The sequence below is a fragment of the Telmatherina bonti genome (genome assembly GCF_933228915.1).
Source record: "Telmatherina bonti genome assembly, chromosome: 5".
In the NCBI taxonomy this organism is placed as follows: Eukaryota; Metazoa; Chordata; class Actinopteri; order Atheriniformes; family Telmatherinidae; genus Telmatherina; species Telmatherina bonti.
In genome coordinates, this window is record NC_136623.1 from 31,985,700 (window position 1) to 32,012,113 (window position 26,414).

The 26,414-nt window shown below is 40.3% G+C and overlaps 1 protein-coding gene across 3 annotated transcripts in view; it reads left to right on the forward strand.

The window, feature by feature from the left end:
- Positions 1–26,079, forward strand: part of bckdhb (branched chain keto acid dehydrogenase E1 subunit beta) — a 72,457-nt gene extending 46,378 nt beyond the window's left edge. The window contains exons 9-11 of one of the 3 annotated variants that reach the window (XM_079241431.1): positions 11,440–11,526; positions 23,309–23,460; positions 25,610–26,079. In XM_079241431.1, the coding sequence (XP_079097557.1) occupies positions 11,440–11,526; positions 23,309–23,449 (228 nt within the window). In that variant the 3' untranslated portion in view covers positions 23,450–23,460; positions 25,610–26,079. The remainder of the gene's footprint in view (positions 1–11,439; positions 11,527–23,308; positions 23,461–25,609) is intronic. The other 2 variants (XM_079241430.1, XM_079241432.1) reach the window with 2 other exon arrangements.
- The last annotated feature ends 335 nt before the right edge of the window (positions 26,080–26,414 follow it).

Sequence of the window (26,414 nt, forward strand, 5' to 3'; positions counted from 1 at the left end):
AATTTCAGTCAAAATAATCGTGATTATAATTTTTTGCCATAATCGAGCAGCCCTAGTCTATATATAGGGCTACAGGCTGCAGCTGTGCTGTTGCAAGACATGCAGCTGCTACACCATCTTCGCTTTTCTACAGTCAAGCTGCCATGGGTATTCCCAAATTTTACTCTTTTCTTATCATTTTCTTTTTATTTGACCTCAATCTAGCTTCCATTAGTTATAGTTTTGCCATTACCCTTTTATTGTTCCCAACAACTGCATTGTTTGATGTGATACCAGCTCAAAAATACATTTCCTACTCTGTTATGGAGGACCATCTCATTCGCTTCTCTTCTGTTCAGAAGATTAATTCTGTTCAAATAGAAGGGTGCATCTTTAATAGATAAATTATATAGTGTAAAATAGATTGTATCTATTATTAGAGTTACAAAATGTATCAAATGTGCAATATCAGTTGCAGTGATGCAGACGTTATGACATGAAAAGCTAAAGTGCATTAGCAGTGGCTGCAAGGTTGCAAATGCTTCTGCTTCTGGTTATCTTCTACAACTAACTAGCAGGCAATGGTGCAGAAGCTAATATTGAATATTTAACAATATTTACTATTCGAAAGCCATTTTGCATGTCATGTCACATGTTTTCCTGTCATCATGCGGCACCATTCATCCTTTCTGAAAATGCTTGTTTTGTACAGATCAAATGAAAATGTTGACAATGTGTAATGTATTCCTGTAAAGTAAGAAGTATGGTTTGGAGAAAATGGAAACCAAAATGTTTTTTTAAGTAGGAAATGGGCTGTAGTCATGGATAAACTAAACTGACTGGATTAGTGGTTTTGGCCAGTGGAACAGGAAAGAAGCAGTGAAGCAGATTTGTTATTATTATGGATTTCTATTTAGTATATTAAGGTTCTGTTTTGTTAAATAAAGGAAATAATAAATACATTGGTAATGAATACAATCTTAAACTTGAAAATGCAATAGCTTCATTTGATGAGGAAGCTGAAATATGAGGACTTTTGAGGGAAATGATTGAAAACAAAGTTTTTATTTTACTGTAATCAGGTTATGTTTTAAATCTCTCATCTTTTTATATCTCAGCATCAGCACTGTCCAAGATTAAGCTTCATGTTACTGGTTTCCTTTATAAGGTGACGTACAACAGTGAGTTGTGCTGCACAGTGAGTTGAGTTGTGTTCCTGTCAGTCCGTCCACATCTTGAAATGTCATAATGATAAGTTTCATGGTCCAAGCAGAAAGTTCTCAGTAGACTACAGTGTTGTCCTCACCGTGTCCGACTCTGGATTTAACACAATTTCCATCCCAAGTCAAATATTCCAGTCTATTTGCTTCCAATTCTGTAAAATTTCACTTTATATAAGACGTCCTGCTGAGTGAAAATCTTCCTTACGAGACGTAGTCGGGATGTAAACCCGTAGAAACCGCTTCTGTTATGTTATACGGGACTTTATGAGCTTTTAAAAATTGTTGATTGATTTTTACTGCCTCTTTGTCTGCGCTTCCAGCCTGTGGGATGCTCACAAAGAGCAATCATCAAGCGGGACGTACACAGCCACAAGCATGTGTGCACGCTGATGCTCAGTCAGTGGTGGTGTGAGGTTGCATGGCGCAAAAGGTGGTGCATGCACACGCTTCAGACCCACTGGCTTTAATGGGTCTTTATGGGATGTTTGGAATTATTTGTCTGAGGTCTCCTGGCATTGCGGCTCCGCTGGAGGTTGGTTTGGCTTTCTGCCCAGTACCAAAGCACTTTCTCCTCTGTTCTCACCCCCTCCTCGCCCTTTCTGGTTCTCACTCTCTCTCTCTCGCTCTGTCGTGACAGAGTGAGAGTTTGTATGGCACCAAAGAAAGAAAGGCGAGCAAGTGTTTGTGTTTCATCCCTCCCTGCTGCCCTCAGAGCGCAGTTTGCCCAGCAGTCGCCCCTTTGCGCTAATCGTAGAGTGCCACTTTAAAGGCCCCAGCGAGGAATTCAGCCTCGTCCCGACCCTCATTTGTCACGGAGAACACATGGTAGCTCATGAGTTAGGACCCTGCGGTGGCCACTCAATTACAGGGCTGGCGGAAGGCGGCAAAGCCAAGCGGATCCAGCGGCAGGGACGACTCCTCGGTGCCGGCGCTGAACTAAACATTCTTTTACTGTCATGTTTTGACAGACGGCCTGAGGGAAGAGGAGACTCATTATATGGAAGACGGGGAGTCACTCACTGTCTTGTGTGTTTGCATGTGTGTGGAGGCATACAGTGCAAGCACAGCAGATTTTATTTAGTCATCAACACTGTTTATAAATTGTTCTCATTCGATTTAAACTTCCTTTGACTATCCATTATGATAGTCCGCATCAATGTGAATCCATCCCTTTTTAAGTGTATTTACTTGAATATGTGGCTGTGTGTGCGTGTGTGTTTTCATGCTTTTTTGGACCCCCCACCCACCATTAGTCAGTCTGCATGTGACAAAGAGTGACTTGTATGCAATGGGAGAGAGGTATGACCGATCTTAGCCTCTGAGGCCAGGCTAGGTCACAGCACACCAGCTTTCAAGTGGTGAGGCCACATAGTGGGGGTGATCGTCGCGGCTGAGGAAACGGGCTCCATGAAAAGGAGAGCGGGATAAATTGATACACTGAGTGTTGTACGGGGGTGACAAGAGGGTAAAATGGCAGAGTAAGATGAAACGGGTCACGGCAGGAAGGAGGAAGAGACAGATCCAAGGAGCCAAAGCTGGAAGTCGAGCTCCACGCTGCTCATTAGGTTTGGGTGTGTATGGGAACAGCAGTAAACATGACATTTCAGCTGCAGCCAGTGGAACGACTCCGGCATCAAATAACAGCCCTGCACTACAATGAGTAGTAAAGCTGTAGCCACCAGAGCTGTCGCCCAGCCCAACTAGCATCAGCCGCCACCAGCCAGGAGCCCGGCATCTGACTCAGAGCCAGGAAGGAGGATGCCTCAAAGCAGCATCTTGCACAATACGGATTCTCCAAATTTACTAGAAAATTAGAAGAAGGGGCTTCACATACGTTGCTTTGTTGCTGTCACACAATGAGAGTGTATAAATGTATCTTCTCACTAGTAAGTGTCCATCCTCACCCAAAATGAATGTTGATGCCAGAGTCTCAGCTGGCACTTATAAAGCAGGCAAGGCTCCGGGTGTGTGTCCTTATTTTGTCATGTAATTATTGTCTGGGAAAACTCTCGTAGTAAATGACAAGTCTTCTCATTTATAGCCCGAGATGGATGTTTTTTTTGTTTTTTGTTTTTTCTCGGATGCTAGGTAGTGTTGGGAAGGATTCAAAGCTGCTTTTACATCAGTCAAGAATCTTTACAAGATCACCTTGAAAATGTGGAAGAAGTGAAAAAAGTTGCTTTGTAATCACAAAATTCTCTTTACTTATTTATGTGTTTGCACAAAAACAATTTTACACAGACGGTTCATATTACTTCATTGCATTTAGCTTTAGTCTTTTTTTAGAGTCCTCGCTCCGGTTCCCACCGTTTTCCACTGTCACTCTCCGTTTATGTTGGTGTTCACTGCTTCTATTTTGGTTTTAAAAAAAAAACAAAACAGAATTTTGATTGGCTGGACATGAGCCTCTCAGTAATAAACTCATCAGGCACTTGTCCATGATATAACCATAACACAAAGATCCCCCTACCGACATGTTTTCCTGAGGTTATATTGAAAGATTCATGACATCTTTATCCGTCTTTCCCTCACTGGAGGCATATAATTTCTTCCCTTGGATGGATGTAACTGATCATCTTCTTACACTGTCCGATGTACTTCCTCTGACTCCACTGCAGGCTTAAGAGTAGCGGCTTTGCCTCTGGTTCGATTCCCAGTTTTGTCTACATGAAAGGTGGCTGTCAGGGGCAAATAAGAGGACTGGAAGACTTTAGAAAATAAAATGAAACCGCGTGATGAGAGTGGATGGTTCAGTCTCCTGGAAGCCCGTCCAGCAACCGGAAGCAGCTGGGTTGAATGCTGCAGCCACAATTGCTGTGCAGGAGTTGGAGGGTTGTCAGACTCTCCTGTCGGATATAAAAATGTCCAAAACTTCGTGTGTGTCTTTTTGATACCTCTTCATGTTGTACTTTAAGCCTCAGACAGGGAGGAGAGTTCAGTCAGATGGACAACTGGGGGTTTAGAGGATCACAAAACTACTCTTCACATTTCACATCATGTGACTTTTATTCCAATATCACCACTTCAGGCTGGATTTTTACCATATTTCCCACCGATTGTGAGAAGAATAGATAAGCATGGCCCATTCAACTGTTATAAGCAGTGAACATAGTATATAAATAATAAATAAAAATTTAAATGATATCCACAGTGTTTGATTGAATCTGTGTTTCTGCACAGGACTCAGTAAACCACGTTTGCATTGTGATTGTGTGTTGGCTACCTCGATCCACCGTTTGCTTTTTTAGTCAAAGGCAGCAGATATGTCTACAAGTGACATCTGACATGCAAATCCTCCATCTTATTCTGTTTTTCCTGACTATATGGAAGATACTGATCTTCGTTTAGTACACTGTTTTGTTGCAACAATTGCTCATGTTGCTGCCTGACAACAACTTTATCTCGATGGTTTGAAATAGCTTAGTCCACACCTGACCCTATTTCCAGACAACAGATAGAGTTCCTTTTTTTTCATCATGTTAGGTGTGTACTTCAGCTTCACTCTTGGAACTGTCTCCATCCGTTTTTCTATGTTTAACATCTCCATTAACACAACTGCTCTGCTACATCCATGTTTAGCAGTGCAGCTTCTCCCATACTGCATTCCCAATACCATTAAGGCTCTTTAAACCTGCGTTAGCAGTATAAGATATGTTCATATTATAAAATTAAATAAATAAATAGAACCAATTTTCAGTATAAACCAGTTTACAGACCAGCACCAGCTTCTTAGCAGCTCTCAGGATTGGGTTGATGAATCTTAATATGAACAAGAAGTATAAAACTTTACACTATACCATGATTTACATGACCTGAATTGAAGCTAAAATGCTGAGGAAGTGAAGGAAAAATTAAATACACTGTTATAGGAATGAAGAACTAAAGCAGCAACCAAGTGCTGCTGGTCAAGTGAATTTTTATTAACTGATCGCCACTAAGACTCAGTGCATCTATACAGTCGTGGTTTTTTATATGGGCAACACGGACAGCCGCCCACGGTGGCAATCGCCGAGGGGTGGCAGTGTGTGTAAAAACACAGGAGAGCAAAAGAAAAGGATGTCAAACACCCCTCTGCGCAAAGGGGGGGGGATGTTCGCCCAGGGCATAAAACAAGCTAGGACCGCCACTGTATCTGTACAAGAAACTGCTTTGGGAGTCTGCTGGTGTGAAGCGTTGAGTGTTCGGTATTGGGAAAGATGTCAGCTGGGATCTTTCTGAAGCAGATACGGCTATAAGGCTGTTTCCAAGCAGTTTGGTTTCTCAGTAATGATGAACTCCAATTTCAAGACCTGGTGAGGACCAGAATAAAGGTTTTATGCAAATTATATCTTAATACAGTGTTTCCCAATCTGGGTCATCAGGACCCCCTGCCCTGCATGTTTTATTGGTAACACTTTAACACACCTGAATACAAGAAATGTCTCGTGAACAGGCTCCAAAGAACTTGATGAGAACTTTCAGTAATCTGACTGATGTGTTTTGGAGGAGGAATGTGTCTAAAACATCCAGCGCCGGGAGCCCTTAACACTGGATTGTGAAACACTGTGTTAATACATAACTGATGCATCTATTAATACCTTAAATGGATGCATTTTCTTAGGCATGTGATATGGCCCAACATCAAGTAGATGGATTGAATCTTCAGTTTCCAGATAATTTATCTTACAGACTTTGGTGATCCTTCTTTTATCTTCTGGTGCTGCCAACATGTTGACAGAAATGGTCCTGGGTGATGTCTCGGTACTATCCAGTGGCTTAAATGAATTAGACTCTGGTCTTTTGCTTCCATTCCTCCTCATTGTTTTACTTTTCCATGTTGGTGTCATAAATAACCCTGAACTGGGGCTTTTTACTTGTACAATGTTTAATCTCTCAAGCTGCTTTTATTTCATTACTCAAACTTATTTCATTGCTGAGAAATAAAACACTTTGCAGGACAATTTAATACATTTCCAGAAGACTCTGTTTTCAGTCTTTAACTAAAAATAAAAATCTTTGCTTCTGAACAGGTTAAAAATTTGACATGACCACCAATAAATTAATGTATGCTATTGATATGCAGATGACTTGGACATGTCTAGAAAGTCAAGTATAGACAGTTCAATTGAGATATGCAAGAATTTCTTGGCTTGCAACCCCCCTTTTTCTTTTTTTTTACAGGTAATGCAGAAGGTGGTGTTTAATATATTTAGCAGGACTGCAGCAGGAAGATGTCATTGTTTTTATTGTTACATTTTTTTCTTGTCATATTAACCTCACCACCTGCTGCACCAGTCGTCCCAGACATTACCACATTTTGCCATTTTTTTCTAGCATAATGTCATTTTATACTCTGGCGTGCAGCTACTTAAGCAAAGCCCAAATTAAGCAACGTCATGCCAGATACTGGACACTTTGCCTGCAACTGTCACTTGTGATGCTGCATGGCTGCAACATAAGTTTATTAAATAGGTCACAAGTTTCCCCCCCGGCCCCCAGGGTCTGAGATTCTATGCTGCGATATTGTACAAACAATGGCAAGCTCCTTTTGTGCCCAAAGCATGTGAAGAATGCACTCCCGAAGCATGGGTGTCCCCTCAGGGAGAGGACGGATAGAGAAATCTGGGCAGTGTTGAACACTCTGTGTAAATTGGATGTTAACAGCCTTTGTTTACATGTTTGTGGAAGATGAGGAACGGGTTCAGCATCAGGGTGGGGTAGCGTATCGGGCAGCAGCTGTTTATCCAGCAGACCTGTATGAGTCATCATGCTGAGGCAAATCTAACAGCAACTTGTCATATCAAGGCATCGCCCAGCTCTCAGCTCGCCGCTTGATTCCTTCTCACTGTGCAGACTGCCAACAGTTGTTATTAACATCCACATTCCTGAAGATAGTGTAATTTAATCAGTAAATTTGGCCGAACTCATTCAACTCATGCTGAAGAATGACAATAAGCTGCCTCAGTATCGAGCTGAGCAGCAAATTTAGTTTCCCATAACAGAAACTAAATGGTTTCTAAATGGTTTAACTCTGTAACTGATGCATGTTGGCATTAGTGACACCCTGTCGACTCATTTAACCTTCAGCACTAGTGAATGTGAGTGATAGTGGCACAGTTAGCCGCAGTTTCACAGACCTGTGACCTCAGCAATGCAAACATTTACTTGTTTAGCATAAGGACGAAACCCTGAAATATATGTGCATGGTTGTGTGTGTGTGTGTGTGTGTGTGTGTGTGCGTGCGTGCGCAGGGATGGCAAGCTTAATTTAAATAGACATATGTGATGCTTATTTTCAGCAGGTTTTTTCAGTTACGATGGTGGTTTGGTTTGTGGCTTTGAGAGACTGGCAGGAATGTGATGTTCACCCAGCTGTGCTCCAGTGAAGCTTGCATTGTGTGCTGTTGCTGGTATTTTACTGGGAAATAGTGGTTCCACCCATTTACTTTACTCTATGCTAGGGGTGCCTAAAGTCTGTCCTCGAGGGTCGCTGTCTTGAAGGTTTCCCTGCGCCAACACACCTGGCTTCCATTAAATCGATCTACCAGCCAATGATGTTCTGCACAATCAGGGATTAGTTTGAGTCAGGTGTGTTGGAGCAGGGATACATGGAAGGCCAGGACGATTGTGGCCCTTGAGGACTGGAGCTGGGTACACCTGCTCTACGAGTTTCATTTGAAACTCATGACAATGCTGGCCACAACATCGTCATGATTGGCAGCAATGGATCATCATCCGACTTGAACGGACCATGTTGTTCAATTACGACTGTGTGTAATTTATTAAAGTGATTTGCATGTTTATTTAATTTTAAAAAAACTGTTGAGGTTTTAGCTTTAGTTGTTAAAGTAGAAATGTCCCCTATAGGAATATAAAATTATTGACCTTTTATCCCAATCTAAGTTGGTCACTTTGACAGTATTCAACAGAAATGCACAAATCAGCAGCTGAATAACAACATGGCCGACAGAGACTGAATTGATAAGACATCTGAGGCATAGGGTAGTTCAAGAAAATGAAAGTGAACAAAGGTTTTTGGTCCTTATCTATGATCCTCGTTGATCAGAGCGTCCTACAGGGTGTTACAGAAGGAAATGGTCTCAGCTGCATTCATTTCAATTACATTTGTGTTACACATTCTTAGGGGCAGAGCTGTGCTTTTCAGCCATTACTGCTGCGAAACACTCAGAAATGTTTTATTGCTTTGCTTTCTCTTGGGACAATCAGAGTTTTCTCTACTCAATCATTGTCAACTTCATATCCAGCTGACTGAAGCAGGCAAAAATGGCTGAATTTAAATGTTGTGTTTTGGAACAGTAAGAGCTATTATAAGCCAAACTCGATGGATTTTTGTGGATAATAAATCTATAAGGACTAAAAACAGGAAAGGAGAAATACTTTTTTTAAAATGTTGTGCTTTTTTGCCTTTTGAGGTGCATGAATGTATGTTACAGGAAATTTATTCCAGCCATCACTCCACTTTAAAATCTTTATGATGGCCATATGCAACCTCTGTGCAGATGTTTGTCTGCAGCTGTAAAATTCCTGTTTGTTCTTGTCCTATCGTTCCTTCTGCTATAAATCAGCGTTCTCGGAGAGAAAATGTGACATGAATAGATTACAAGCATACATGGACATGTCATTTTCAAAAAATCTGAGTCCAGTGCAAACATCCAAGCATCTTTTCAGTCCCTAAAATTGGCGACTGCTCATGCAGATGGAAGTTTAAAAAAGCCAGAAGTCTGACCTGGAATGCTCTTTCACCTCCAAAAAGCCTTTTGTCAATGTGAGCGCTTCATCCAACATGTCATCTATAAATGGGCATGCCATTGTGAAGGGGTAATTGTGTGTTTGGAGACCTTGGATGCTGATCTCATCACTGACTTCATTGAAAAGAACTTTGCACATCAATAAGCCAAAATCAATCATCTCAGCAACCACAGTGTTTCACACAAAGCCTGTTTACAAATGCTAAGCAACAATATGAGCTGGAATTAAATTGTTAAATTGAAAAATTGAGTTGCAGTTTTTGGGTTTGTGGGTGGTGTTATGGTGTTTTATTGCTAGATGGTCAATGAGAAGCAGAGCATGAGACTAAAGAAGAGCAGGGATCATGTGTTGTTGATGACTGTGCAAAAAGACTGCTGATCGGGACAACTCCCGGACAATCAAAGTGGACTCCAAGATTAACTAATTGCTCGTCTTGTCAGAAGCAGATAAGCTCTTCGCAATAAGTTTCCGCGGTAACGTACGTGTCACTGCTTGTTAAATTAAATCAATGAAAAGTTCAGCTGGGATAACCAGAAAATCCCAACTTAATCCGTGATGTTGGGGTTTGTGAGCTTTAGTCATAGTCTGTCATGTCATCCAGAATATCACTTAATATTCAGTTTGTACTTGGCTGGAGGAACGCAGTAAAACTGTTAGAGGTGTAGCAATACACAGATTCAGTGATCAACAGCATTAATCCAAGCCGAAAACATCAACCAAATATTAATGCAATAATTTTATATTATCATTATTGTTTTTATTGTTATTTAAATTATTAGTTTATAAGGAAGAATATGTGGAGATTTAAAATTTAAAATTATTTTAATGGTGAAAAATGTTGATATAAAAAGGTGACATAAATAATTATAGCAAAGTAAATCCGGAATGAAATGTTTATCTGTACAGCACTTTTCACAGAAATGATGCAAAGACCAAAAAGACAGAAGCATTAAAAACAGAGGTAATTAACAAAGAAACAACATATTGTTTATTATAGAACCGTTTACGCCACTATAACTGGTATAGCCAAAGTTTTAAAAAAGTGTGTCTTAAGCTGATCCACCACCTGTACTAAAAGATCATGCTAATTTATTTGGTTCTGTATTTCTACACAGTTATGACAGAACAAAGGTCAGTTTCGTTAACGCCGCCCCTCCCAACCCTGTGAACCAGGGGGAAACACTGAAATGTCTGACTGAATTTGATTATAGTCTGATATTTTAGTTGTTTTGTGTGAGTTGAATGGAATGGATGGAGAGACTGTGTTAAATCATCACATCATATGGTCTCACATTGATCCTGAATGGAATTTAAAACTATTGTGGCAGAATTTGTGAGACTGGCAAACATGAATTGTTTTCCACCTGTTTGTATCATGGTCCAAATTTACTCCTGTAATTTCCTGGTTATTAATTTAAGATTAATTGGAGTAGCAAAGCAGTGTTCTTCATGTTAGGAATGTGATGGTATTTTTGGTACTGACAGTATTTGATTGGCCGTAAAACCTTCGCTGTGGTAGCCATTCTCGGTCAAGTTAGCAACTCTTGCCAGTGTTGCTCTGAGTGCGAGAAAATGTGAATAATAGTAAAGCTGACTAATTTGTGGGTTTCAATTAAAAAGTTTTGAGAAAATTCAAGCTTTTATCATGCTTTTATCAGCAGTAATTCTTCTAACCACATTGAAGTGATATTGTGTGAACACGTTTATCTTAACAGCATTGACTTGTTTAAATTTCATGGCTGGAAACAAACGTAGCTACAGTAACTGGATGGAGGGAGGAAAAGGTTTGCTGAAGCTGCAGAGAACAGACATAGCTTTGGTCTGGACTAGTGGCCAGTGGATGAGATTATAGTTTAGTATTGGTTTTATGCTGTGGTAGATAACGGGTGGGGCGGAGGCATCCCTCTGCTGTAATGTCAGGTTGCAGAAAACCCAGATACAAATGCCTGGGAGGCGGAGACCTCTAATGTCCATGATTGTCCAGTTGGCCCTGTGTACCAGCCTAAATCAGACCTTCAGCTCCTACCATTGTGTCATATCCATTTTATGCAGGCTCTCACACACACAGCCCAACACAGCCAGACACAAATGCACCCTGAGGGAAGTCAGCAGATATAGCACACCACAGAGTGCAACATGTGAACCACTCTTATTTGGTAACACCCGTCTCAAAGGCCACATGCTGACTTGAGAGTGGCACCTCAAGCAGTTGGGTTCTCACCTCAGCAGGAGGTCTCATCCCGCCATAACTCAAGCTAACTTTTATCTACAAGTGCAAATGTGTGTTAGTCAAATCTTTGTGGCTTTTCGCCATCAGCCAGGAGCTATTCCATGTCATTATCACTTTGCCTCCATGGGTTTGAATCGAATGAGACATGTAAAATGTTGTGCGTTTTAAAAGAAAACCTTCTCAGTTGAGAAATGAACTCATTTGACTTTATGTTTGGAGATCTATAACTCATAAACATCTCTCTTTTTTTTTTTTCCAGTCGGTGGTGAAAACAGGACGTCTGCTTATCAGTCATGAGGCACCGGTTACGGGAGGCTTTGCAGCTGAAATCAGCTCCACAGTCCAGGTGAGTGCAAGCCGTCAGTCTGTGTCTGCATCTGATGGCCGGTGTGAGTTTGTGTAGGTCCACGTTGAGAGCATGCTGCATCTGATGAGATTTTATTGGCATCTTAAGCTCCCAGGGGTAGCAGGTGACCTTCAAAGGTTCTGGTCTTGTTAGCTGGCTATGGTTTTGTCCATAAAAGTTCCACTTTGCAATAAAGCTCAAACAGGCTGTCACTGAATGCCCCAGAGCTGTGGTTTTCAAACTGTGAGACCTGCTCTCCCAGGGTAGGAGTAAGAGGCAGAAAAAAAGAAATGTGAGTCAGAGATGATGGTCAAGGTGAGAAAAAATGTGCAGGGGGATTTTGAAGCTCGCTGCTTCAGAAGCTGTGGGCATGGACACAGAATCAGACTTCATGAAGATGCCGTTGTTTCTGACTCACATTATAAAGCTTATAAAAGATATCCAAACATGTTCCTTTATTTCCTTTGTATTTCCAGTTAGCTGATTCACTATTTCTTCACGTGAATCCCCAACAATCAAGTCATTAAAGGGGTGCTATTATGGTATTTCAAGTTTTCTGAGCTTTCTACAATGTTACAGTGTTGAATCCTCCTCAGACATGTGAACGGCACCATTTTTTATCACCTAAACGCATGTTTGAGTTTGAGTTTGAGTTTAAGTTTGAGTTTGAGTTCCAGCACTCTCTCCGTTTGGTTTCCACGGCGACAAAAAAACGTGTCGTTTTAGAGAGTTTTTTCTACTTGGAAATCGCTGTGACGTCCCGCGGGATAAGGTTTGGTGATTGGTTACCTTCTACTGGTTAACAAGGGCATGTACAAATACATCAGGCGGGTGGAAAACATGGGATAAAGTTATTTCCAACGATGGCTGGTGAGTTCACCAAAGAGAGGCATCCTGCTGCATTCGTTGCTGTGGGTTGCTGTTTTCCACTTAGTTTTCAGGGTCGGATTCAGGTTCCAACATGTAGGGCTGTATGCTATGTGTTGACATTGTATTTTGTTTTTTTATTGAGTTCATATGAGCCTAATCCTTCTCTTTATGAGATGTTACAATGACGGCGAAAGCAGGTGCGGTGCGCGCTCCCGATGTAGTGCAGTGGTGGGAGGCGGGGCTTAATGCGGAAGAGTCTCAATCCACTCGTTTTGCCCACAGGCTGATCTGACAGCCTACGGAGAGGGTCGGTCTGAAGTAAATAAAGCGATTTGTGACAATAAATCGATCAATCCCAGCCATTCTGGTCTCAGAAATAAAAATAAATTAGCCTGAAATGCACAAAATAGTTCCACTTTGAGCTTCATGTTGATTTGTAGCAGGGGCAGAGTAATTCACTGACATTCTTTATGTGCATTCTTGGAGCTATCACTGCCCAGCAGCGTCCCAAGGCTGAGAAACTGCATCTTTTTTACCACCATATGATAGCTTTGTTTTGCTTTATGACACCATGTCACATGTTAGCCATTGGATATGAACACACTAACCATTTGGGTTACAGCAAATAAACCCAAGTGGACATTGTTTGAGGAAGCCAGGAAAAGAGAGAGACAAGGTGACTGAGCAAGAAATAAACCAATAGTCAACACCAGATTGAGATTTAGTGACTGGAGAGATCAGAGACAAGAGAGGATGCTAACTGGCCGCAGCTAGGGAGATGCTAAAGTTAAAAAATCTTCCAAAGTTAAGTTTTGTTGCCTTTAATGCAGTACTTGTAGAACTTCTATTTGTGTAAAAGCAGACAGCTCATTCAGTGGTAATACAGTTTTTTTTTCATCACAGCATTATGATAGCTGTATTTATAAACAGCCATTTCAAATCAACGACACAATTCAGGCAAACCATTATAAATTCTCAAGTTCCCTAGTATATTTGACATTACTTAGCTTTTTTGTTTGCTGTACAAATATTTGCCTCAAGTTTGGAGCCTTCAGGGCTATTTTAACTATTTCAAGCTCAACAGAAGAATTACTTATGATTAACAGCCTGACATCTTTAGGAAATCCTATTAATGAGATGATTAGGACTGTGACGACATGCTTTTGTCCTGATTACGATTACGATTTTTTTGGGTGCCCATTTAATAAAAATTGGGATTCTCACTTTTCTTCGATATTACTTATTTTTGTAGATTAAAAACACAAAAAAGAATGTACTAAACTTTTTTTGCAAGTCTTTTTTTTTTTTTTAAATTTCGATTAGGAAAAAAAACAATGCAGTAATCAGACTATCTTCCTGCTGTTATAATGCCCAAGAAGAAGTAAAAAGATCAATAAATACAATAGAAAATGACAAAAAAAAAATTTAAATTAATTATTTGGATTAATTTATTTTGGGAAAAAAAGTGGATTTCTTAACAAAAAAAAAAACTATTTTGAAATTGTGAAGCAAAAAAATCCAGATATTTTTATGATTTGATTTTCCACTCCTAGAGATGACATACGGATATCAGATGTATCAGTTATCTTCTGAGCCTTGTCGATGGAGTTTTTATATGTGCATATGTCAAATGGTGGGTCTTATTAACCATGTAGGTTTTATTACTTTTTTTACTGGTTGCTGTCCCTAAGAAATGTTTAAGATTGATTTTAAGTGCTTGTTTGTAAGAGGAATATTCCTATTGTAGTGGTGAGAAACATTTACCCTCAAATGAACAATTTGCCTCCTAACCATAACAACTTTTCCTTTTTTGTTTGCTTCTTCAAAAGTCATCCGACTGATTATGCGTCAGATACGCTTTGCATCACCCGAAACCGTTTCTTATTAAAGTGCAGGAGTTGGAACTGTCAAATCAGTGAATTGATCTTCTCCTTGTTTACTGTCAGTCAAATGTTGCTCTCTCCCCAGTTTCTGAAGGCTATAATGGTCAGTGAGTCATCCTTCTCATTTCCATGTTTTGACTTTGTGTACGACTAATCCAAGTTGCAGTTTTCTCATAGCTTTAGTCAGTTTAAATGCTTTTGCTGAAGAGAAATCTTTAAAGTTATTGAGTCTTACTTTAAGAGGTTGCAGCTTGACCTCTGGGTCTCAGTCACATTGTTAAACCCTGCATTATTTCATTGAAAGTCCTCCCTCAAAGGAAATGTTATATGCTTGTATAAGACACACAAAGGAGCTTTCACACAAATAAAAGGTGTCATTGTTCACAGTGGTGTCTCATTTCCGATAAGAGATTCCACTTAAAAGATGTGTTTTGGGCTATTAACACTGCAGATTAGAAGCATATGGAATGACAGCATGGGAAAACCATGTGCCTTAGCTAGCAAAGCATGTCAAGCATTGCATCAATAAAGACCAGTTGAATTTCTGCTGTAACTTTAAAAGACAATCCCCAACTGAACTTAACAATTTTACCCAAAAACTGCTTCCATCCTGCTGATATGAATTGCAAACAAGAACTAAAACCATTTGCTTCTTTCAATTGAAGAAAGTATGCCAGAGGTGGGCAACTCCGGTCCTCGAGTGTCACAGTCCTGCAAGTGTTAGGAGTTTCCCTGCTGCAGCGCACCTGACACACATCAACTTAATTGGAAGACTTGGCAGCTGATCTGAGTCAGACGTATTGCAGTCGGGAAACTCCTAATACTTGCAGAATTGCGGCCCTTGAGGACCGGTGTCACCCATCCCTGAAGTAGAAGGAATCGCTAAAGCACCATTTTCTTTGCTCAGCCTAGCAGCTGCGGTCAGACCAAGGCTGTGAGCTGTAAACTCAGCTGAAGGCACTAAGAGACATAATGGTAAATGAAAACTTTGTACAAGCTTATGTTCAAGTTAAGGTAGACCTTGTTAATCCTCCATTGCTTTTTACCTTAAAGCCTGAAAGACTCCATGATGAATTCAACTAAACCTCTTACACCTACATCCATTTTACCACCATCATAAAGCCGGCTGATACTTAGTTCTTATGTGCAACATGAAAGTATTCAATACATTCAGTCCCTTGCGAAAGACAAGTTATGTTCTGCTGTAGCTTGGTTAGGCATAAACGTAAGCATAATACTCAAATATGCATTCGTCACTTTCATTCAAGGAAACTAAATAAATAAATTCATAGATATAAAGTGGAATGTAATTGATTTTGCCACCTTCCCCTGCCTTGTTGCTAAGCATATGGAAGAGCAGAAGACACTCAGTCCTCCTGCTTCTCCTCCCATTCTGGCTTTGTCCCTTTCTCAAGGGGTCACCACAGCGAGTCATCTGCTCCTACCTACCGATCCGGTACAGAAGCTTTATTTACACGTGTTTTGCGCTGAATGCCCCCTCCTTGACGCAGCCCCTGCATTTATCGGGACTTGGCACCCTCGGAGAACACTGGAGAACTTGAGCTCTCTTGAGGGTGGCTCATGGGGGACTTGTGCCAGTGGATGATGGGCTCTACCTCCTAAGCTAATTGCTTCCTCAGTCCCCAGTGGAGAATTTCCCGAAATGTTTTTGATTATACACATAAAGAACCTAGACAGAACCTAGAACCAAGACAGTAAATGCAAATAAAATCAAATGGACTCTGATACTCGGATACCTCGTTTCCTCTGAGTGCTATGTTTTGGGTAAGTTTAGCATTTTGTGTGCTTTCAATAAAAAGCCAGTATAACCAGACTGTACCATTTCTGGCCTCCGTTCAGCTGTAGATCCATAGAAGAATGGTCCAGTGCGTTAAACACATCTTCTGGCATCACATAATGCATTCCATTGAATGGGGGACAGAACTACATAATTATTTGCCACACGAGCGAGCATGACATATACAGTAGACACCACGTAGGAGTTTGGGTGTTTTACTTCACTGTTCACAAGACCTTGAAACGATTATAAGAAAAAAATGCCAGATAACCGAAAGGTCTGGTCAGCTCTGGAACTACAAGCGTTCCTTGCTGCAGTATTATTATTGTTAATTGTGTCACGTTCACTGTCTTTGCTGTAGCATGACACCACACTGGGCACAGAGTCCAACTTGATACGGTCACTGGACCAGGCTGACCCATTCCTTACCATACCCGACCAACCCGAACCATACCACTCAGGTGTTCAGTTGTGTTGGACTCTGTAAGGCAAAATACTAAATGATTTGCACCAGGAAGGCCGATTGCTGGCCCATAAGGTATAAAAAAGCGAGTTGTGAGGATAACTGATGGTCTATGCTGTTATCAGGGAGCGTTGTGTAAACATGTCTGTTATTTCTGGAGAGTTTTCTGCTGCTGCCTGTTTAACTCAGGCCTCCAGGCACTAAAAGAGAAATCCATTTTAGAATTTGATCTTATATTGTGTATTAAGAGCAAGGGAGGATTTGTTAGGACTGGGCAGGTTTCCCACGTCAAGCTTTGGCCGCAACCATCAAGCTTTGATGATGCGTCATTGATTCATCCTCTGCTGCATGTATGATGCATCACTGGATTAGAAAGAGGAGATGTGGCTTCAGATGGTGATAATGTGGGCCTCAGGGATGCTCAGAGAGAAATGGTGGATCACATTGTAAATTTTATTTATTTATTTTTTATTCTTCACAATCATAGTAGATATGAGTAAATTCGGATAACAGAAACAATATGCCTTATATGAGCAGGTTTTATTTGAAAGTTGCTTATTTTTTCTTGATGAATAATCCTGTAGTCTTGTAGTTTGAGGTTTTATTTTATTACTTAAATAACCATTTTTTTCACCACTCAATCTCATTTCATTAGACTGTGTTGATTCATAAAGCACTGCCCTCTTGGCAAGCTTAGTTTTTTGTGGATTCCTTCCACAATCCATTTATTAAACCAGTGGTTGTACCTTTTATTGCACTTGTGTAATGTGGACCTACAGAGTCCAATATCAGCCCAGCACTGCCTGCTGCGTTGTGGTGCAGGTTCAAAGACTACTAAATCCATCTGAGCCCAGTTGGTGCTGAGAATGGAGGCCTCCACATTTTCTGCTATAAATGCCGTTTGAATCAGAATCAGACTACTGTTTGCCTGTCAGGCTTGTCCCAATGAGAAGCAGTCCATGGCCCTCGGCTTTGTGCCCCACTGTAAAAGTCATGGTATCCCCTCAACATGTCTTTCTCATCAGTGGATGCACTAAATTCCCCTCAGAGGCCAATGTTTAGACAAGAAGGCTTCTTTAAAGGACTTAAGTGTGAGTGCACGGATGTGTTATGGCAGTCTGCCACGGCTCCTTTCACTCAATAGTCTACAGCCTGAAGATAAAATACCCAATGCAAACCCATGTCCATTATCTGTTGAGATCAAAATCAGATTTCATGCATTCCAGGTCATAGGATATGCTGGCATTACACTGCAGAAAAAGCTTTGAGGTGCATCTGAATTGAAGTACTGGTCAACCAGCTCTCTTAAAATATGTACAGAAGAGACGGAAAATGGTTGAAATCTCCCAAGATTAGGAATCTTTTCATTGTTAAATGATGTTAGTTCATGTTATGTCTTTATAGTGCCGAAGTTTGATTGTTTAAGCAAACGTGGCCAAACTCACAATGAAATGCCCTAAAATGTTCTGGAGATTACGTCATGGTGTAATTCATGGACCATTTAGTTTGTGTCTGTCTTGTGAAGAAAAACGTCTTTAAAGTTTATGAAATATGTTTTTTTTTTTTAAAGATGAATACTTGAAAATACCCCAAAGCAATGATAGGTGAGAGGGATTTAAATTGGTTTCAAATTATATATATACAATAGCATCTCTGCCAAACAACACATCCTGCCTTGAAGCAGGTGGTCTCCAACAACAGAAGACCACACCGGGTGCCACTCCTGTCAGCTAAGAACAGGAAACTGAGGCTACAATTCACACACTCACCAGAACTGGACAATAGAAGATTTCCTGGTCTGATGAGTCTCTATTTTATCTGTCACATGAACATGGCAAGATCAGAATTACAAATTTACATCAACTGTATGATGCTGTTGTGTCAGCACAGAGCTAAATCTCGGAGGAATGTTTCTTACACCTTGCTGATGCCATGCCACATAGTATCAAGACAGATCTGAAGGAAAACAAGGCTCCAACTTGGTACTAACATAATGTAGCTGATAAAGTGTCCATTGTAGAAGCATGAAATTAATTTCCCCCATATCCTAGCCATTTAGAGTTTGTGTTCATGACTTAGGGTTCAGCCATGAAAAGATGTCCCCAGAGAAGAAAGAGCAGATTTTCTTGCTGAAATGTCCAGAAGAGGCAGCTGTGCAGACCACATCACCAGGCTTTACATCTCTAATAATCAGAGTGAAATAATTGCAAAATAGAACTGAGAAATCTCTGCAAACACATGCTGCGGCAGTCTGTTTTAAGCCGAAATCCAGTTGGTTCGGCTTGAACCGATACAGAATGTGATGTTGGCACTTTTCCACCCCTGTCTGACTGTAACCTCCAATCTGCGGGTGTTTCTATCTAAATTTTTGAACAACAAGAGACACAATATGATCACTGTGATTCCAAGCCCCTGCTGGGAGGTAATTTTAAACTCTGCTCCACTGCAAGACACAAGCTTTTCCGGCTGCCATGTTGACATATTTTTATTCTGACATTTAAGTATATTACATATAATGATGCACTTTCAAAAAGCTAAACGATTTGAATGAAATCTGAGTTGTGTGGCCTTCTTTCATCCAGTTGCGGTGGCAGGCAGTCAGACTACTGTACTTTCCTCCCACTGCCAGTAAATTTATTTAGAGGAGATTACAGATCTGATCCAGACTAAAGGGCAAACTCTTTGGTGCTGTCTGACTGGTTGTCTGCAGTCGCAGAATAGATCTTGAGGTTGTGATCTTGATGGACAACATATTTTTCAGTGCTGTGTCCACTAATGTGCTGAGGTGAGTTTTTTTCTTTTTTTTTTTTCTCTTTGTAAAAAAAAAAAAAAAAAAAAAAAAGGCCATGAAAGCAGAATTTCAACACAGACACTGATATATATATATATATATATATATATATATATATATACACACTAATAATATATTTACTTATACATATTTTTATAATTTAGATGAGATCAAATCTTGTGTTAAGTGTGAGAAGTTTGATTGAGGTTGAATATAATCTAATTCCTCAGAGTTTAAAGCTGACACCTAACAGTATTGTTGCACATGGAGCTGAGGATTGCCCATCTGCCTCTGAGTTTAGAGGCATATTTAGGGCTATGAAGGCCTAGAGAACCACTATTTGGATTCATAGAGCTGCTGATGATGGCTTAAGCTACTGACATTTGTCGCATTGTGTTGCCATCTAAAAGCGGTGTGAGCACATACAGAATCCTGCCCGTTCTGGGGCAAATGAAGCGCCATCCTTCAGCAAAAGCTTTGCATTTTCAAAGAATTCACCTCCCACTAAATAATCAAATAGACGTCTGAGTTGTAAAAGCCTTTATAGACTCCCAAGGGCATGGACATTTGTCAGCACTTGATGATAATGTGCTGAAATCCACTCTAAGGAGGTTTTTTTTTTTTTTTTTAAAAAAAGAGGAAAATAGCAAGAATCTCTTATATCAGCATCGTACTGTGTCTGTAGTCAGGATCTGCCACAGCCTGTTTGGAGAAAAGCTGTTCCAAGTTGTCCAGAGGGAAGGAGGAAACAGAAAAGTGAAGAGGAGGAGCGTTTGCTGAACAAGTTGCTTCACATTCATTAAAGCTAATCACGGTTAATTAGCTGGGTGGAGCAGGCTGCCAGTTGCAGGGCGCTGGGCTCAGCAACCAGGCAGGAGGAGGCCCAGCATACCAAAGCAGGTGGGCTCCCCTCCGATTTCCTATTTTTATCCTCACAAAGAAAAAAAATACATGAGGATGACTAGGACATCAGAGTTTGCTTTCTGTATTGGCTCTGAGCATTTTCTCCAGATTTTCACTCACTAGCAGCCTGTTACTGCTTTAGTATCACTTTAACATAGTCTCAAAGATTTACCTGTTTGCAATTAACCTAAAGTTGCAGTTACAGAAAGTCAGTCATGAACTCATAACAGTGTATGTAGTAAATAAAAAGAACCCCGTTGTAAAAGTGGAGCACAAGAGGAGACTCGGACTCCAGCAGATTTCACCCCACAGTGTACACTTTCTTTTAAATTCCACATTTGTGAACCAGTAAGTAAATCTGAAGTAATGTGACACATTTGGTTGAGACTGAAAGCGTTGTCAGGGTTTCATCATCCAGGGATTTGGCTGGATCATTAAAATGTTTGCCATCACGCCAGATAGCGAGGAGTGTATCGAGGGAGAAATGCATAAACAACCACAACCACACTCATTTAAGCAAAAGTTTGCTAATTAACAGAGTAATCTCCAAACGTGATGCTGCCCTGGCAGAGCCGTGTTGAGCTTGTCATGCTGATTTGCTTGTCATGGGTTTGACTTTTGTTTGTGAATGATAGTAGTTAAACAACAAGAAATAAAAACAGAGATTTAAATTCAGAAGTGCTTTATTTTAAAAAAAAAAAAAAAAAAAAAAAAGGCAACAAACGTCTGCTCCAATTTTCCCGTCTTTCTGTCTTGTTGTTTTGGAGTTTAACAGGCTGTGAAAGCACAAAAGGCCTCTTCGTCAAGCCTGACATTCCCCTGGACTCTGCCAGATGTTTTATTAGAAATGAAAAAAGCTAGTGTGAAACATACAAGTCCTGCCCTGCCAAATGTCAAGACTGCACCATGGCAGCCAGTTGGTGGGTTCATAATGTTGGGATTACACGGATGGCTGAGTTTGTGATGCTGCGAGTGTCACGGAGGTGGTGGAAACGTGCAACATCACAAGAGCCGAGTGTGTGTGCTTTTGCTTTGGTTGTTATAGTTATTCACAGGTCACTTTTATCTGAAAGAGAGTTGTTCAGTATCCAAGTGTGTTCGGCACATTGGGGGGTTTGTCCCACTTATAGAGTGTTTTTGGCCGACTTTTTCCTGCTTTGTCTCCATGGGAAGAGGTCAGAAGTTAATATAGAGACACGAGTCATTGCTTGTTTTGAACCGCAGCCAAACTGCCTGAGTACTGGCCCGCTCTGCTGAGCTGGAATGAGTCATTCTGGTTTACGTTATGTAATTTATAGATAAAAGGGGTTTTTTTAAGCCCTAAAATGACCATTTTACACGTAGTATACAAAGTCCCCCGCCTTTTTGATATTGTGGCAGAGCACAATGAGGCAGCTGTGTAAATAAAAGGTTGGAGGAGGTTTTTTTTTTGAGCAAAATCAAAAAATTGACTCTGATCAGGGGAAAAACCACCAGCCAAGCTCCTGAGTCAACTCGTCGACTGATTCAGACGGTTCTGTTCACGACAACTCCACAACAAAGTGGCTGGAAGCTTCTTCACGTGTCACAGATCCTGTTTCTGCTTGAAAATTTAATGTCGACTTCTGTCAAATCAGGTGTATGCTAATTCAAATTTAATTCACTGACAGCATTTAAAGCTATAGCATGTAATCTTGCTCAGATACATTTTTTTTTTTTTTTTTTACTCATGGTGAAGTGGTTCCTCGTCCTGATAGTAGTCTGTACATTTTGTAATTATGAACAATAAGAAATATAATTAGACCCCTCAGTTTACTGTAAATCTGTACTTTGACCAATCCAAACGTTCGGACCGAAATGGAGTTGTTCATTTCTAATATTTTGTAAGCTTCTTCTCCCAGCTCCCCTCCTCCCCCTCCAGCAGTGCATACCTGATAGCCACACCCTGCATATAAATAGCGTGTTAGGATGAAAATACAAAGTAGTGAAGAAGAAACTCTGAAGGCAAACATGGCTGAGTAAATGCAGGAAGGATTTCAGTTTATTTGCCTCCTCCCGCTAAACAGCCAAGAAAGAGAAAACGTTGGTGGAAAAAGCTATGAACTGGAAAAGCACTCGTGAGCGCAAACCTCCGGCAAGGCCTTTAAAAAGTTCCTGGAACCAAACAGTGATCCGGATCACCACTAAACTTAAATCAGTTCTTCATTTTCACATTTCCTACAACTCCTGAAAATTTCATGAAAATCCATCCATAACTTTTTGAGTTATCTTGAACACAAAACAGACAAACAGATAAATGGCGGTAAAAGGTAAGAAAAAAGCATCGGGTCACGCAAGGAGCAAAACCTGAGGGGGAGGATACAAGACAGGGCGCCACTTTCTCATCTAAGCTCCCCAACATTACCTACCCCAGCTTTAATGTAAAAAAAAAAAAAAAAAAAAAAAATTCTATGAATTTGTCTCCAATAAGTGGACAAATTGCTCCCCTCCATATGTTTCTCCTCCAAATATCCCAAAAATTATTAACCTTTGAGGTGGATTCTGAAGAGACTACATCTGTACAGGACATTAAATTTACAGGCTGAAAAAAAATACTAATTGAACATGTTTTGGACACATTTATGTGAAAAATTATTTGATGTTGAAATGAAAGACGTTAAGATTCAGACCGTTTCCATAGTGACATTGTGTGTCCTTATGTCTGTTAAAAACCTAACAAAACTTCTTACCGTGCAGATCAACTTCTTGGTTATTTGTGCCGTTCTGTTGCAGCTCCTTCTGGGTTCCCCTCAGACCAACACATCTGTTCCAGATTACATCAGTTTTATGGTTCCTTACAGGCTTCAGCTTAGAATACAGATTCAGACACATGCCTGCATCTTGAAAACAAAACATTTCAAAGCCATGTGGATAACTGCTATGTAAACAAAACGATCAGGGGCTTGTCCGACAGAAAATTGCGGCTCCTAGGAAGCTAACCTGAAGGATCCATCCCTCCAACATGTTGGCTTTGGTGTCTGAATTATATTTGAGCCCTACCAATAATGGTTTGTCCTAATTTTTCTTGTTCTTTTTGTTTGTTTTTTTTATTGCAGGAAGAGTGTTTCCTAAACCTGGAGGCTCCCATCAGTAGGGTGTGTGGTTACGACACTCCCTTCCCCCACATCTTCGAACCCTTCTACATCCCAGACAAGTGGAAGTGCTTTGATGCAATCAGGAAGATGATCAACTATTGAACACTAGTCAGGTAGAAAAGCTCTGATGGCCTCATGATGGAATATCATATAGTTTTATTTATTTAATGCTTTAGCCAATAACCCTACGGGTTGTCTTGTGCATTATAGTGATACAGTTCAGAAGGTATTAAAAGGATTCAGCCATGACCTGCCATCAGTCAGATAAATTCTTATTTACCAGCGCAATTGACACTTATCTGTAGGGCTCATTTGGAAATATACATTTCTAATGGGTTATATAAGTAAGTAAATTTAATTTGTATAGCATTTTTCAAGAGCAGATGCCACAAAGTGCTTCACTATGATAAAAACTTATACAAAGAATAAAGTAACTTTAAAACAATATTAAGAACAAAGTTAAATAAAACACAAATATAAGAAATAGAAATCATGAAAATACTATTTTTCAAGCAGATGAGTACAGAAAATGGTTCAAATGGCTCTTAATACACCACTTTAGCTCATTCAGGATGCTGTCAAGGTGTAAAGTTCTATGCAAATAGGGAATCTTGCCTATTACAGTCATTATTTCAAAATGCTGCTTGTGATGTATAATGTAATGGTAGGTTTGGGAAACCCCATCAAACCAGCACCAGCAAATCTGAAACATTATTAAACAATCAGTTTAAGATTAAAACCTCAAATGTAGTTACAAAACTAAGAAAAGGGCTTCTGACTGCTTAATGGAGCATTTCTGCAGTTAAATATCCGTCTTGTGCAAAATAAATGGACTTTAGATTAAAAGAGTTGCACCATTGTTGCTTTTCAGATCTATTCTGGGTCAAGGTTAAAAAAGAAGAAGATGGCACTGAATTTATGCAAAACACAGACAAGTCAGTTTATTCTAGTTTATGAAACCTTATGTTGATGTAATATTTTATGTAAAAAGCAACCTCATTTTTTTATGAGTGAAGTCAGTGCAGCTTCGTCTCACCTGTTGACCAGAACACTGACTGGAGAGAGCTAACTGGTCAGGTAGATGCAAGATGGATGATGAATTAGCCGTCGATGGGGGGCGTGACAAAGGTTCTATGGTGTGTCTTTAAACAAAGCAAGTTAATTAAATTCAGCTTTATTCGTTTGGCGCCACTTCACAACAGGGTCATCTCGGCACTTTAAAGGCACTGTAAAGGCACAACAGTTCAACCAGTTCATCATGAGCAGCCTGGTTAAGGAAAACCAGCTGATTAAAGTCACTTGTTTCACGATGCTTAAAGTTTGGCTTTAAATATGGAATTAATCTTTGAAGATTTCCGCAGATAAAAAATATATATAAAGAGCAAAGCAACAAGTCCACCCCATGTGTGAGCAGTTACTCCTCAGAACCGCAGAGTGCTACTGTAACAGCCCCAAAATGCTGGATTCAAGTTGCCAAGATTTAATGTTTAATAAACCTGAGGATCCACGTAACCTTACAGTATGTTCTATGTGTAATTTTCTGCGTAGATAGTAATCTTTAGCCAGTCTACATTGGACTATGGTCTGATTAGAAACTGCTTCCACAAATGGAAACTACACTGATGAGCAAAGGTCATTGGTGGCATCCCTCAAATGCTTTGCAAACTGCCCTAAAGGAGCACAGAATTAATTTAGTTTTGAGTATTGCTGCCTTGAAAAGCTTTAAACACAGTGCTTACATGCACTGCTGATTGCTGCAGTGCCTCCAGAGCAGTCAGGAATGTTTGTAAGTATTCTGCATACAGTATCTGGCCTCCCTGATGCGAAGCCGGAGAGCTTCGAAGACTCTGCTGCATCTGTTTCGGGTGCTTTCACACTTGCATTTAGACCTGCAGACTTGTAATCAGACCACCCAGTGCTGATTTTAGTGACAAGCATTAACAGAGCATGCATGTCACAGATATGCCCACAGAGTCCTGTAAACTGATACAGAGTGTGTTATACTGTTGGCCAGACTTGTCTTATTATTTGCAGAAGTAAAGATTACAGCTCTGCCTTGGGAGAGTCAGCGGGCCAGACTATTTCATAATTCCTCTTTAATTGTCACTGTCATTTTGAGTTATAGTGTTGAAAACGTTGGCTCAGAAAAGAGAAAGAGGCATTTATTAGATACTTGATTGAATCCAACACATGTCGGCTCTCATCGAGACTGTTCACCATCTCAATCCAGCTCTGCTTTTCCTCCTCATCTCCCATCCACAGCGGACTGCCAAGTTCTTCCCTTGTTGAACCGTTTCTCCTTTTCCACAGCCAACTTCTGGTAACCCTGAACTCTCCATCTTTCCTCTTCATTCATCCAGCGGGAGGAGAGCAGCCAGGAAAAGACACTTTGTTCATCATCCAATCACATAGCAGTATCCAGATGGCCTCCATGTCCCTCAGTCTGAAAGAGTGTTACCATATCTGCAGATTGAAGAGCCTTGTTCTCTTGCAGAGAAGACACTACCTGATCGGCTCAGCTTCAGCTGTTCACATGAAATGTTCTCTTTGGTGGAAGTCGGACCTGGTGGGGAAACAGAAAATGGTTGAATTTGTGATTCAGTTTATCTGTGTTGTTACTTTTGGTTGAATGTGTCCATCCCTGCTCAGATCTTTAGTTTAACATGAATTGACTTGTACTGTACTAATATAAAGAACCTGTGGTTTTTATGGAAAATAAAATAGTAATCAGAGTTGTTTGGCGATTGGATTTTTTATCTTTATTTTATTTCATTTTCCTGAAATGTTTTTTAAGGAAAATATTAATGTTCACACTGACGGTGAGATCACAAGATGACTTTTCCTGCATATAAATATCCATTCTATCCGGTTATTTGTCCTTGTTGGGACTTGTTTTTATCCAAGTCTTACCATTTTAGCTTTTGGCATGGTATCGTTCAGAACAACTGTTCTCTTTTACTGCACGCCTGTGAAAAATCCTGAATTCCAACTAAACTGTTTCCCAGAAGTTGGGAGTTTTGTCTTGCTTCCATTAGCAGATGCTGTCCAGAAACAATGGCTCTGAATT